This window comes from Epinephelus moara, chromosome 6 (assembly GCF_006386435.1).
Source record: "Epinephelus moara isolate mb chromosome 6, YSFRI_EMoa_1.0, whole genome shotgun sequence".
Classification (NCBI taxonomy): domain Eukaryota; kingdom Metazoa; phylum Chordata; class Actinopteri; order Perciformes; family Serranidae; genus Epinephelus; species Epinephelus moara.
This window is the reverse complement of record NC_065511.1, coordinates 10,417,541-10,431,161: the sequence shown is the minus strand read 5'-3', so window position 1 is coordinate 10,431,161 and position 13,621 is coordinate 10,417,541. Positions and strand designations below refer to the sequence as shown.

At 40.5% G+C, this 13,621-nt stretch overlaps 1 protein-coding gene across 3 annotated transcripts in view; it reads right to left on the bottom strand.

The window, feature by feature from the left end:
* Window positions 1-13,621, bottom strand: part of LOC126391728 (NIPA-like protein 2) — a 33,735-nt gene that overhangs the window by 2,650 nt on the left and 17,464 nt on the right. For 2 of the 3 annotated variants that reach the window (XM_050046644.1, XM_050046646.1), the window contains exons 4-8: window positions 8,906-8,965; window positions 7,048-7,169; window positions 3,463-3,559; window positions 3,073-3,208; window positions 2,703-2,791 (exon numbers count right to left, since the gene is read on the bottom strand). In XM_050046644.1, coding sequence (XP_049902601.1) covers window positions 2,703-2,791; window positions 3,073-3,208; window positions 3,463-3,559; window positions 7,048-7,169; window positions 8,906-8,965 — 504 coding nt within the window. The remainder of the gene's footprint in view (window positions 1-2,702; window positions 2,792-3,072; window positions 3,209-3,462; window positions 3,560-7,047; window positions 7,170-8,905; window positions 8,966-13,621) is intronic. The other variant, XM_050046645.1, reaches the window with a different exon arrangement.

Genomic DNA, 13,621 nt, shown 5'->3' with positions numbered 1-13,621 from the left:
AAAAGTCTGCTGCTGTGAACACCTCCGGGTTGGGACCAAAACAATAATATTCTTCAATTTGGAACTAAACTAATCTTACAGGAGGAGTCCACCCCCAGATGTTCTTATGCTGCCAGATATAATACATCAGTAATTTGTTGTTCAGTGCACTCAATTGTGGGTTATATGTGTAGGTGGAGAGAGCAGTAGTAATACCAAGAGCAATATTAGAGCTGGATATTCTCAGAAAAGGTGAGAGTAACTCAAATCACCACATGCCCTGTGGCTCTCCCTCATTGATCTATGACGGATGTCGCCCTGTATGATTATAGGACATCAGTGCAAAATGGTGGAAAGAAGCTGTTGGTCTTTTGTCTAAGAGAGAGACACCAATAGCTGATGTTTACTGTTGATGTTTTGGACCGCTGGAACATTTTCTGCTATTACACTTCACTGAACCGCACTGGAAATAGCCAGAAATGACGTCATGTTGGGCAGTTTATCCACTAGAAGAATAACAAACAACATAATGGATTTAGTAATGTCAGGTCCATTGTCAAAAATGTTTTAAATCATATTAAAGTGTTTTGAGGGTAGATTTTTCCATCAAGACAAAAATGCTTTTGAAAAACATTTTCTTGATTCTTCTCAGATTGAACAAAGAACACTATTACTGACAGGCTAATAAAGACCCGACCTGACTGAATACACATGCTATAAATACTGTGGGGCTTTTGCTGAACAAGGACTCCTAAGTGGTTCACATATACAGGAGTGAATCATCATCTTGACTGTGTATTATATTCCACTGTGTTGTGTCATGAATCAATTTCAGCTACTGCAGTTTTGGAGCACATCTTCATCACAAAGTGCTGAGTTTGAGTTGGCATGAAATATTATCCTCCATACTTATCTTTAAGGATATGGCTGCTGTTTCTTAAAGCCAACAAATACTATCAAAAGACCAAAACTAAAAATGCGCAAGTCTGGCAATACTTTCAGACCTCCCTACCCTGCGTGTGGCACACAGCCCACTACTGAAGAAGTCAGTCTTTATCCTATGGGTCCATAATTTAAGAGTAAGTTCCTTAAAATTTAAATTTCATATTCCTGGAAAGAACAATGCAATTTGGTAGAAATTATAGGGAATATAAGAATGCCCTTGAAAGAAAAGTTTGTTTTAACCCTACTGAATTTTAATTCATTATTCTTTTATTTGGCCTACTGGAAACTGTATTCTACATATATGTTGAATTGTATACTTGCCTGTAGCTCAATTTAGCATGTTTAGGTGATGCTAGCAATTAATTGGAATTATAATTATCCCAGAAAAACAACAACTTGTAGAAAATTAATCTGAAATTACCAACTCAAAACTGATTTTATTTTTAATACTTGCTAGCTGAGTGGCTCTAGGAATGGCAATGTCAGCCTGTTTGACCAAATACCTGCAAAACTAATGACATTCCTCCAGCTGAACTTTGTGTTTTGCATTTTACCTGCAAACATCAACATGTTAGCATAGTTACTGTGAAGGTGTTAGTATGCTAACGTTAGCATTTAGCTCAAAGCACCACTGTGCCTGATGCAGTAAAGGCTGCAAACACGTTCATAGATCAGTAATACTCAGCTTAGGGCCCACAATAGGGTGCTGGGTGGTCTGTCAATCATTTTCTAATTTACAATGAAAATAAACTGATTTACTCTAGGAATATTTTTTTTGTACTTTAAATAAGGTGCCAAAGTGAAAAAAAAAAAAAAAACCCTGACAGAGGTCCATGCAAAGCAGGCCCTCAGAAAGTGAGCCAGACTTTGAAGTGGAAATACAACTCCCAGGTCCGTCACATGATGCCACTGGGCCCAAAAAGTCTTTTCTTCCCATAGACTTACATTGGGAAAGAGACCTCTGTAAATCCGTAGATTCATTTATTTGAGCATCACAGTCCCTGCGAAATGACTCGTTCCCCTATCAGGATTTTATCAAGTTGGCTATGGTGAAGTCTATAAGAGCTGCAAAAATAAATCATTTTAACGACATTCAAGTTAGCTGAGCACTACACTGGAAGTAGCCGGCTTGGCCGACTGAAGTCTCCAGTGTGCTTGCTGTATGGGTCCAATAATGCGGAAGCAGCGCCAATTATCCAGATAATTTCATACTGCGGAAATGAAACTTTTTTGCCGTCATGCACCATTGAGCAACTTTCATAGGAAAGAACTAGGCGCCGCCACCAATGCTGTATCCAGGTCTCTTAATAGACCCATGAGGCAAAGCCCTGAATGTCTTCAAATCCTAGAAAGGCCAACCCCTGTGGCCTTCTGTCATTTTAAAAAAGTGGGCCCCGGGCAAAGCAAGTAGTGTCCCTCATGTAGACCCTTAGTCTTGTTAAATCAGGCTCAGCAATTTCCTAAAACAACTGGGCACTGTAATTTTTAGCAAACTCCAGCTACTCAACATGAATCAATGCAATTGTTGGAGACAATTTTCAGCCGCAGATGACACCAGGACAATGTATGTGGGATTGACTCACAGTAACTACAGTGGCTACAAAAAAATGTCACCAGTTTGGAAACGATAATACCAGTGTTGGATCAGTTCATTGTTGGTTCTGGTCTTTTCACAGGATTTGTGGACAGTAAGAAACTTGTCTTATCACAAACAAAATGACAGAAGGCAGTGAGTGAAACTTAACCCACAGAGAGTGACAGCTTTATGGATTACATACCTGCAACGATTGCACTTGCAGTGAAAAACACAAAGTTGATGGGAACCACTTCTGTAGCATCAAACATTTTCATTGCCTGATTTAGAAATCTGTAGAGAGAACAGAGAAGATTTGAGAGGTGCAGTGAATGTAATGTCCTTGCTGACAGAGACACTATGTGGCAGCCTATTCATCCATCATAATACTGGAGGTGTGCTGCAGATACAATGTCACCATGTCTAATATATTATTTTCCTCAGTTTGTTCGGGAACTGAAAAATCAAAATTGCACCCAGCCTGTGACAAACATGAGGGATTCGAGCAATAAAAAAAGCTGAAAGAGGAGAAAATATAAGGTACACAGGAGAAGAGAGAGAAAACCATGACTAACTTAATCTGGAAGGCACAAGAGGCGACCATGACGACAAGCATGACGTAGAAGATGGGGTAGATGAGCTGCAGCTGGCCTTTTATTGACTCTGTGATCATGCCCGACACAGCTTTGACTGAGATGACTGTCAGAGAGGCTGCAGCAACAAAAACCAACAGATCACTTCAGCATTTAGTTGATACAGACAAAAGTCTTCCTCACTGTAGGGGTGGCAGTGGTTTGTAGTGAGATTTAGTGAATTATTTTCTTCCATCATGCCCCACTCAACTGAAATGATAACAGAGCACGGATCCATTTTTTGGTAGCCAGGCAACAAAGCAACCTCTGACTACCTAAATGCTTTAATCCATAACCTCTACCCTCAATCAGACGGCTTTCATTTGTTCATACCGAGCAGGGCCACCAGAAGCATCACAATGACGATGTGCTTCACCTTCTTCCTCTTGTACACATAGAGCAGGATGCAAAAGACGATGACCTCTATGAACTGTTGAGAGAGCGTGAGAGACAGGGGGGAGCACACAAATCATTAATACAGATTCAATTTCCTCAAACTTTGCACAGAAAATGAAAATCTGAATTGGACTCAAATTGTACTTTTGGCCATCTTATCTATGTAACAAAGTGCTGTGTGCAGGCAGTGAGCGGTGCGCTTTAATTGAAACAAATGACCGTGCCAGAAAAATGAAATGAATTGCTGGTCCTTAATGAGGAGAGCCCAGGGCAATAGCATTCAGCTGTTCAAGGACCTCTGATATAACACCACACAGCTTTAATGGATGGAGAATAAGAAGGGAGTGCAAAAGTAAAATTGAGGGAAAGAAGCTGACCTTTAAATGTCTCTTAAAACATTGTGTCTCTATGAATATGTTAAATAGAGGTCTTATTTCAAGATTTCATTAGTCTTTTTGGAAATGGATTAGAAAGACCTGGGTCATTTGCATACACATACCATTTAACACTACACACACTGTGAATGACACCAACGTGGTTTAATAGTCGGAATCCTTCCAGATTAAATAAATTGACAATAGTATGACCTCTGGAAATAATGAGAAGACAGCGATAGATATTTCATTTGCCTCTGATTAACCACCACCTACAGTTCACCACATACTGTTGGAGGTTGTTCCTCCACAGGCTGATGAGTATTCACAATGCTTTGCCAGAAATGGAAAACAGCGTAGCTTTTCCACACCATCAATCACTGCAGCCAGAGGCAGCAAGACTATCTCAATTTAAAAACATCTGTTTGTCCGTCTGTGTTTTTTCTAATATCTGCCTGAACATTTCTCTTTTGTTTTTCATCCAATAGTTGCTTTTTTGTTTCTGAGTGTGTAAACATCCATTCAGCAAGGAGGATTACATTCAACAGTGGGATGTGGAATATAGTTGAGAGAAATGCTGTGCCCTGAATAATGATGGCACTGCTACCCAGGGCACACATTCACTGTTTATACTATTGGCTAGCACCCCTGATGAGCTGCTAGCTGTTATCCTTTTGGATTCATCTCTGCCCGGCTTGATGGATTATGTGCAGATAATCAGTTGTTCCATAAACAGTGAGGGGGATCTAAAGGATTTGGAGGGAGTTTAGGTGTTATAATGTATATATATATATATATATATATATGTGTGTGTGTATAATACAAAAAAAACAAAGATTAATCAACACCTATCCGGAAGTCTTACCAAAAAAATTGCACTCCTGACTTTAAATTATAAAATGATTTTTCTATTCAGGGACAATTTTGTATATATGACAGTTTATAAAACTAAATACTGTAGTGATGGGTGAAAATTAATGAATACAGTTTTTTAACAACTCCTTTTAGTGTCTGTCTGGTATGTACGGGGTCAGCCTGTCAAACTTCTGAGTGCTCACGAATCTTTTCCCACTTGCCCACTCGCTTTTATCATATTATGATAAGAGGATTCAAGTTCAGACAGCCTGGCAGCTACACTCATTGAACAAGACTGATGAACCGTTCTCTCTTAGTGGGACGTCAGCAAAATGCAGAAATGCAAAAACGCAAAATTGCAATGGCCCTATCTAAACCCAGTGTTTGGTCTGTCCATTCTGGGCTGCTGTAGAAACAACATGACTCTGTTGGAGAGGACCTGCTCATTATGTAGATATGAAAAGCTCATTCTAAGGTAACAAAAACATCCATCCATCCATCCATCCATCCATTTTCTAACCGCTTATCCTCTTGAGGGTCGCGGGGGGGCTGGAGCCTATCCCAGCTGACATTGGGCGAGAGGCAAGGTACACCCTGGACAGGTCGCCAGACTATCACAGGGCTGACATGTAGAGACGGACAACCATTCACACTCACATTCACACCTATGGGCAATTTAGTGTCACCAGTTAACCTAGGTAACAAAAACACTTATCTTATTTTCAGGTGATTATAAACCGATGAAAACAAACTTATTAACCTGCTTCCAAACGTGCATGCCCATTCCTGCTGCTCATTTTGTTGTTATGCAGTAACACAGTGCAGCAACAGCACTGAATCAACAAACCAGGACCAATTAAATTGGACTTGAATCAAGACCTCTGCCAGCCAGGGCAAAAAGTGCTTCTAGGTGTTCCTCAGATGGTCATCCTCCTGACTTCGGTGAGTTCATGAGCTTTGTTATGTGGAAACATCATGAACGCTTCAGAGAAGATGTGTTGTGCTTCATTGCTCAAAGTGTTAAACAACAGGTTGTTTACTCTCATTTTTCAGATTATTCTGACACCACATAAAAGCAGCACATGGCTGTGGAGGTAACTGGGACATCTGCTACTTCCCCCTCAAAGAACATCAGATTGTTGGTCACTGACATTTCTGTAACATTACACTGAGCATACAAAGCCTACCTACATTCAAGTGGGAGGCTGAATCAATGCATCATTTCATAGTTATTAATGTAAACTTATATATAATGACTGGTGATGCATTAAAGAGTTTTGTGGGATCACAATTTAAAGAGCTCAATGCATTTACATATTGCAACTCAAAGGAACTGAAACTGTGAAAACAATCGGTCCATCCATCACTAAAATACTGCAATAACAAACCAGTATATAAATATCAGAAATGCAGCAGGCTACAGATCCTCAGTGGTGTTTAAGACTTCCACTAGCAGTTTCCTGAAGAACAGATCAAAGGTGTCACACTTTCTAGCACAAAAGAGTGCTTCTCTTTCCTCCTCACTCCTGAATAACACAAAGAACTGTAACTCTTTAACCTGAAAAGTGGAAAACACAGAGCTCCCTCTCTGCTGCTATCGCAGGAGTCCTGGCATCAGTGGAAAAGCAGCAGGATATGACCCTCTGCTGTCGAAATCTTCCTTTAAAAGACATCTAAGGTGTTTACAGAGACTAGTGTTAACATTTGGAGCTAACATTTACATTTTGTGATGAGTAGGTTTTGAGAAAAACACCTTGTTTCAGCTCTGTACCAGAACCGTCACTATGGTAACAGCTATGTTTATGCCATCCCTGCCTGAGGGGAAATTGGAGTAGGAGAGCACATGGGTGAATGTTAATGCACTGGCAGACCATGAGGTGTGGCCAGTATTTTTTAATACTGAGTGCAAAAACACAATCTTAGTTATAACAGACTCGCTCCCCACTTCACAAAATTCGATTCCATTCATTCACTGAGGTCAGGTTGGTCATCAACTTTACTTCACCTCTTGACAGAGCATTAATAAAAATGCATTACTTTAATGAACCCTTAAGAGTAGTCATCCTCTTGCTCCTCTCCACAGGGAGGTTAAAGGTTGGGATGAGCTAATTGAAAGTGAGACAGGAATTGGTATGCATACAGTAACATGTTTGAGGACATTTCAGTGGTGTGCTCCTTTAAGCATTAAACAGCAACCCACTGACACATACAAACGTTATCTCCAAGGAAACAAGAAAAAGCTCACACATGTAACTGGACTCAGGCAGTGAGAGAGTTTTACAGCATTACATACAAGGTAAAGCAGGAAGTGCCAGCTGACAGCGTAGTACTGGACCAGATGGGCTGTGATGTGAGTGGAAGTGTGGGGGGCGAAGGTCACCAGGACATACGTTCCTGTTATTGCCAGGGTGCCACCTATAAGAAAGAGAGCAGAGAGTGGTGAGACTGTAGTGAAAAGGTTTTGTTTCTAACTCAGATGTGAAAGCAGAACTAGATGCACATATTTTTTAACTCACCTGTTACAACAGGCACTATTCTCAGATTCTGCAAGTATGGCTTTTCAAAATGAAGGTGATTTATCGGTCCAGTGTGTAGAAGTTAGGGAGCATTGGCAGAAATTGAATATAATACAATAAGTATGTTTTTTTAGTGCATAATCACCTGAAAATAATAATCGTTGTGTTTTCGTTACCTTAGAATGAGCCATTTATATCAACATAGGGAGTGGGTCCTTGTATATGGAGATCACCATGTTAAACTGCCATGTTTCTACAGTAGCCCAGAGCGGACAAACCAAACACTGCCTTTAAATAGAGCCATTCCTGTTTTTGCACTTTCGTGTTGGCCACTGTAGTTAGAAGCATGTTAGAAGTGCTATTACGGCTTTAAATCACCGGGTCTGTTTGTGTTGGTGAGGAAGAGACCTCTGCGGACAATTTGGCTCCTGATAAAAACCTCCTGAACAATGAACACTGAGGAAATTCCAACTGGAAGAAGTTTCAGTGGGTTACAATCTGAATTTCTCACCACTAGATTTCACTAAATCAACTTATATCTTACACACTGTTCCTTTTAACAGTCACTGCAAAATTTAAAGAGTTATTTCATGTTCAAAAGTTTTCCTGCTGTGCAAAGTTTTTGAACCTGTACGTCATGCACACCTCTGGGTTTTTTCATCAACAACAAAGAAAGAGGGGTTGTTTTGGTCAAAAACTATGAGAGTGACATTTATTTTGTTATTGGTGATATTGGTATATGCTACATCATGTCAATAGGCATGAGCTTTTTTCTTATAAACCGTAAAAAGAAATTTACCTACCTATCTTGCCAGCCCCCTTCAGTTCAAAATGCATTGTGCCTCACATGTGCAATCTTTGTTTAGAAATTCTGAGTTAAGAATTAAGACTTACCTTGAAAAGTCAGCTTTGAAGTTGCTTACTCTATCAAAGGACTAACCTTCAGAATACACTCACAGTTTACCTTATTGGAATATTACCATGAGCTGAACATTTCATTTTTAATTTCAATTTTTTGTCATTCATCTTTTACATCATACATCTGTTGTTGGATTGCACAACCCTTTGCAAACTGGGCACTGCTAAAAAACAGTTTGCTCTCAGTGATTTCCCCCTTTATAAATAAAATATTCATACAATTAAATGTTTCCAGTATGTGGCTGATGAAGTCACTCAGCAATTACAAGATGATAGCAAAACTGGCAAAATTGCTGATGATTTATCCAGGAAAGCAACAATATGCAGGGCTGTGTGGTGCTGATATAAATGTCCAATCTAGCAGTTGTAATGACTGTCATTGTGACAACCATCACGACCATGCCACTTAACAGCAGACTCTACAAATTGTTATGACAAACAATAGCTTTTCATAAAACAACATAATGGGACAGGTCTGTTGAACAGATTGTGCCTTTCATTTCCACTGGCAGAAACACACAGCAACTAGACTTTTTAACTAGCGGAAAAAATGTTTGATTTCCATCTCAGGCAAACTCCAATGTTTTGTCGGTCTCAGGATTTTTTTTTTTCAAACTGAGATAATCTGTGAAGTCACTTTGATATATCTGAACTCTAAAATGTTACCTCTCAAGCTCAGCAGCAATCTGAGAGGATCCCAACTGAGTGTTTGCTTACCAACAATGTCAGAGGCGCGCACCGTCTCCTTGAGGAAAACCACAGATATGATAGCGCTGGCTGGGAAGTGAAAATATATTCTTGTTAGTTTAACTGGCTATAAAACATGCCACAGTTACTTTTCACGGCTAAAAGAATATAATCTGAACGGGGACACAGTTTTATCTCATACTGTATACTTTTTAAACAGCAATCAGATACATTAAACACAGTGTTGACACCAAATAATTTGAATTGTAGATCGAACCTGCTCTCTGTTGTTTATATTAATAACATCACGATCAATGCTTGGCAATAAAAACATAAATAAAGCCAATTTTTGTGGCCTCATATTCTGGATTGATTTATTTTTTGACGCAACAAGTCATTTTAATTGCAAGCAGGGTCTGACACAACTAAATATTGACTTGATAAAATATCAGTTACATCAACAGTATTGCAAACAGACTGGCTGTATACATGTATACTAATATGAAATGAGGGGTAATTAGATTTTACTGTGCAGTGTGTGCTGTGAGAATATGACTATAATTTCTCATATATATTGTATGTCCACACATTATAGACATGCACTCAGTCATGCATGTGTACACACAGTAAGACTATACTGTGTAAATGCATGTTAACAGAAACAGATACACACATAATGCTTCACATGTTTATACTGATAAGCCTGATATGATCTGTCAGCTTGCTCAGATAAATGGAACTCATTAGGACTTCATAACGCCAGCATCAAATTACGGCAAGATGCTATTCCATGCCACATTTTTCATGAACTCATTAATCAATATCATTGTCAAAATCTGTGACGGTGAAAAGCAATCAGTTTCACATGAGCTACGCCTCAGATTAGTCTTCTTAATGTTTCCATGGGATATGCAACGAACCGGGGAGATGAATAAACATACAGCATTTGGCTGTCACAGAGACGGATGGCGAGACGGGAAGATATGCACGCAGACACACAGACATGCCGATAAACAGGCAGATACACAGATGGATGGCCACACAGGCGGACTAACTGCCTGAGACAGAAAAGCAAACTACAAGACAAACAGGCAGCGGACAGACTGACAGGGAGGCAAATAGATATGCAAGTGACAGCAGCCTGTCAGTGAGGAGGTCAGTTTACATAACATGCTGTGGCTGCCATGCTGGAGGTCCTCAACACTTGACAACACTTTTGAGTACCTAATTTGACATCCTTTTCTGTCATGATGTTGTTTTACATTCCACCAATACCTCAGCAGAGCCAGCTGTGGCAGCTGTGTTTGCTGGGAGATTTTGGACACGACTTTAGTGTGTGACTGCCAGCCAGCCAGACGGGCATGCAGGTGATGGCACTCAGACAGAGACAATCTAACTGAACAGAAAAATTGCTGGAAAATACTGGAAAACAGACAGACAGGCAGTTTGAGTTTGTGCACAGGCTCTGCCACCATCATAAGGAGATTAGCTACAGAGCATAAACAGCTCAATATGTCAGAGACACACATCATGTCACACATGGGATTACTGAAGTGGCGTGGCAAGACAGACAGGTTCTCAACATGGATGTTAAACACTGACTGTAGAGCACAATTGGAGCTTTATTAGCAAATGCTTCCACCTGAGAGTTGATTTTAGGCAGGCTAATAAACTCAAGCCATGAAAAACTTCACTATAAACAAAAAATGGAATTCACATTGAATCAAAGGTCCCATACTATGCTAAGTTTCAAGTTCATACTTGTATTTGAGGTTTCTATTAGAACATGTTTACATGCTTTAATGTTTAAAAAGCATGTGATTTTTCTTATACTGACAGTCTGAATATACCTGTAATCATCCGCTGTCTGAAATGCTTTGTTTTAGCACCTATCTCTTTAAGCCCCCTTCCCAAAAAAGCCCAGTCTGCTCTGATTGGTCAGCATTTCCAGGTCTTCCACATCTGCACTCTCTGCATTTTTGCACCATCATTACACCTGGGAAATGACTGTAACGGCACTGTAGTAACAGTTTCTACCTTTATATAGAATAGTTGTGACATCACAACTTCACTTCTGAATATGGCTATGTGCATTTCTGTGTAGATTGAGCGTTTTGATTAGGGATGCACCGATTTATCTGCTGCACATCAGTATTGCCCAATATTTGCCTTGTTGACTGCTATCAGCCATAAGATGACATTCAGTGATGGCAGTGGCCGAAGTTTTTCCATTGTGTCACATCAGTTTTGCCCGGGCTAAAAAGCAGGGCTTCAAACTATCCGCCAAATTGTTTTTATAAACACAGTATCAGTCCATAATTTCACAATTGGTGCTTCCCTAGTTGTGATACTTTCACAGTATTTATATGACACCTACATCTGCTTTCTAATAAAAAAAGGAAATTGGACTTTTTACATTATGGGACCTTTAAAGCACAATTTCACTTTGTATGCTGTGTGGCTGTAACTGTTAACATAGTGATAGAGTGTCTTTCAGAGAAAACGTGTGAAACAAGGTATGGATGTGCAAGATGCCGCCGGGACATTACTGCCAAATTGGAAGTTTATAAAGACTCTCGTTGGTATTCTGATGAAACAGTCAGTTGTTAAATATTTCATACTGTGAGCGTGTTCACATTCACATTTAGGACTCCTTCTTTGCCTCTGGGACCAGCTGGATCTAACAAGTAACCATAGCAACTCTGAACAAAGTGAGATTCACACGGCTTGATAAAATGAGAAATGTGGTAACCTCTGGGGTACACAGTTCTGTCACTGCTCTTGTGTGTTTACAGAGGTGTGTGTGTGTGGATCAGATCAGTACTGCCCCTCTACGCGCTCTCTCAGATGTGCAGTAATGGGAACCTCCCTGTGGGAAAACACACCATGTCAAACATTCTTTCACCACACAGATCTGACATTAACGTATGAAAGCAGGGAAAGTTGAGCTGTCATCTCCCAGAGAAGCTCAAATAAAGGAACTGTTGCCACATATTGTACGTTCGCAATGTCACAAATGACAAAAATTGTGACATTATTAAGCTTTCTTGTCCTGTGAAAAAACATTAGGGTTAAGACTGGCTTTAAAAAATTCTTAAACAGACAAATGTTGTATTATAGATGCTGTATAGGAGTTTTGAAGTGAAATATTAGACTATAAAATCTGAGGTTCTATTTCTGAACATGAAAGACAAACCAAACTTCCTTGAACTTCTGTGAAATTCCTTAATGACCAGTGCCAAAAACTGTAGTACCTCTAATAGCCACTTAAGGCTGGATCCATAAGCCAAGGCTATTCAAGAGAAGGCTGAGACACAGGGTCAAACATGGGGGGATTGCACATGCGCAGTGTAACTTGAGCTGCAATGCTGGAGGGTGACAATGAATAAGTGCAGACCAGATGTTACTGCGCATGTGCAATCCCCCCATGTCTGACCCCGTGTCTCAGCCTTCTCTTGAATAGCCTTGCTATAAGCCAGTCAGTCCCCATTGACCCCCATCATAAAATGCTCCACTTTACAGCAGAAAAAAAATGTTTACAGCCTGGCACAAAAAATGTGCCGACCTCTATAGTTAATTTCCCCTTTCATGACAACTGTAGAGGGGAGTGAATTTTTACAGAACTCACCCGTTTACATTTTATTAAGGCTTGAAGTTTATGTATGAATGGGAGTTCACAAACCAATATGTGACGTTATGGTAGCTACATCAATTATCGAATACAGTCTATGATTAAAGCCGTAGAGCTATTCAAATAATTAAAAACTGACTGCTTCACACAGTGATAACAACACATCTTAGTCAATGTTACAGAGCTGCAGGTCTGACATCTGTGAGCAATGCTGATGCAGTGTGTGAATCAGGTTTCTGTTTATTTACACCATGCCGGCCTCCCTCCTCTTTTGCATGTGACGACATGGCATCTGACGGTGTGCGCTGATGCTCTTCTCCATACAACAGCATCTGGGATGATGCTGTCATTCCAAATAGAGACTGTTTGGCTCTGTGGATGGAGACAGTAGTAATTGCTCTCCATGGAGCGTTAGTGTGCCAGTGTGACAAGCAGGGACAGGCGGGTGACAGCAACATCATCAACTTTCCCGATCCCATCCCTTCCCTCCTCTGCCTTTGCCTGTTGTCTTATTTCCTTATTCTCTCCATTCCCTTTCCTTTCTATCACCTCACCATCTCCTCCTCTCAGCACCCAACCTCCTCTCTCCTCTCCTCTACCCACCCAACCACTTTCCTCCCTCTTGTTTACTCACCCAAGGCCTCCCGCTGTCTGTCCCCCCACCCTCTGAGCCTTCACACAGCTCTTGGAAAACATGTACAACAGCACCGCAGGAGGGGTGTGTGTGTGTGTGTGTGTGTGTGTGTTAGCCGAAGAAGCATCTCTGGTCGAAAAAAAAAAAAATCCACTACACCTTGGTGTTTTTACACACCACTACGGTTATGCACGCATTTGTGTGTGCGTTTGCTCATTTGCATACAGTGTGAGTCAGCGCAAGGTGAGAATGGAGTCACGATGGCAGACAGCAACCTGCGCATTTTCCCCTCAGCTCTACTTGTTAGTTCTGAGGAGGACAGGCCGTGTCACAGCTGCAGACATCTCCCTCTCCTTTCCTCTCCTTTAACCTCTTCATCTCTGGCTTCATTAATTCTTCAAGGCACTCCTTCAAGACACACTTCAGCTGCATATTATTCATGCACACTTCAATGCAACACTAGTGTCTAGCAATTTGTGTT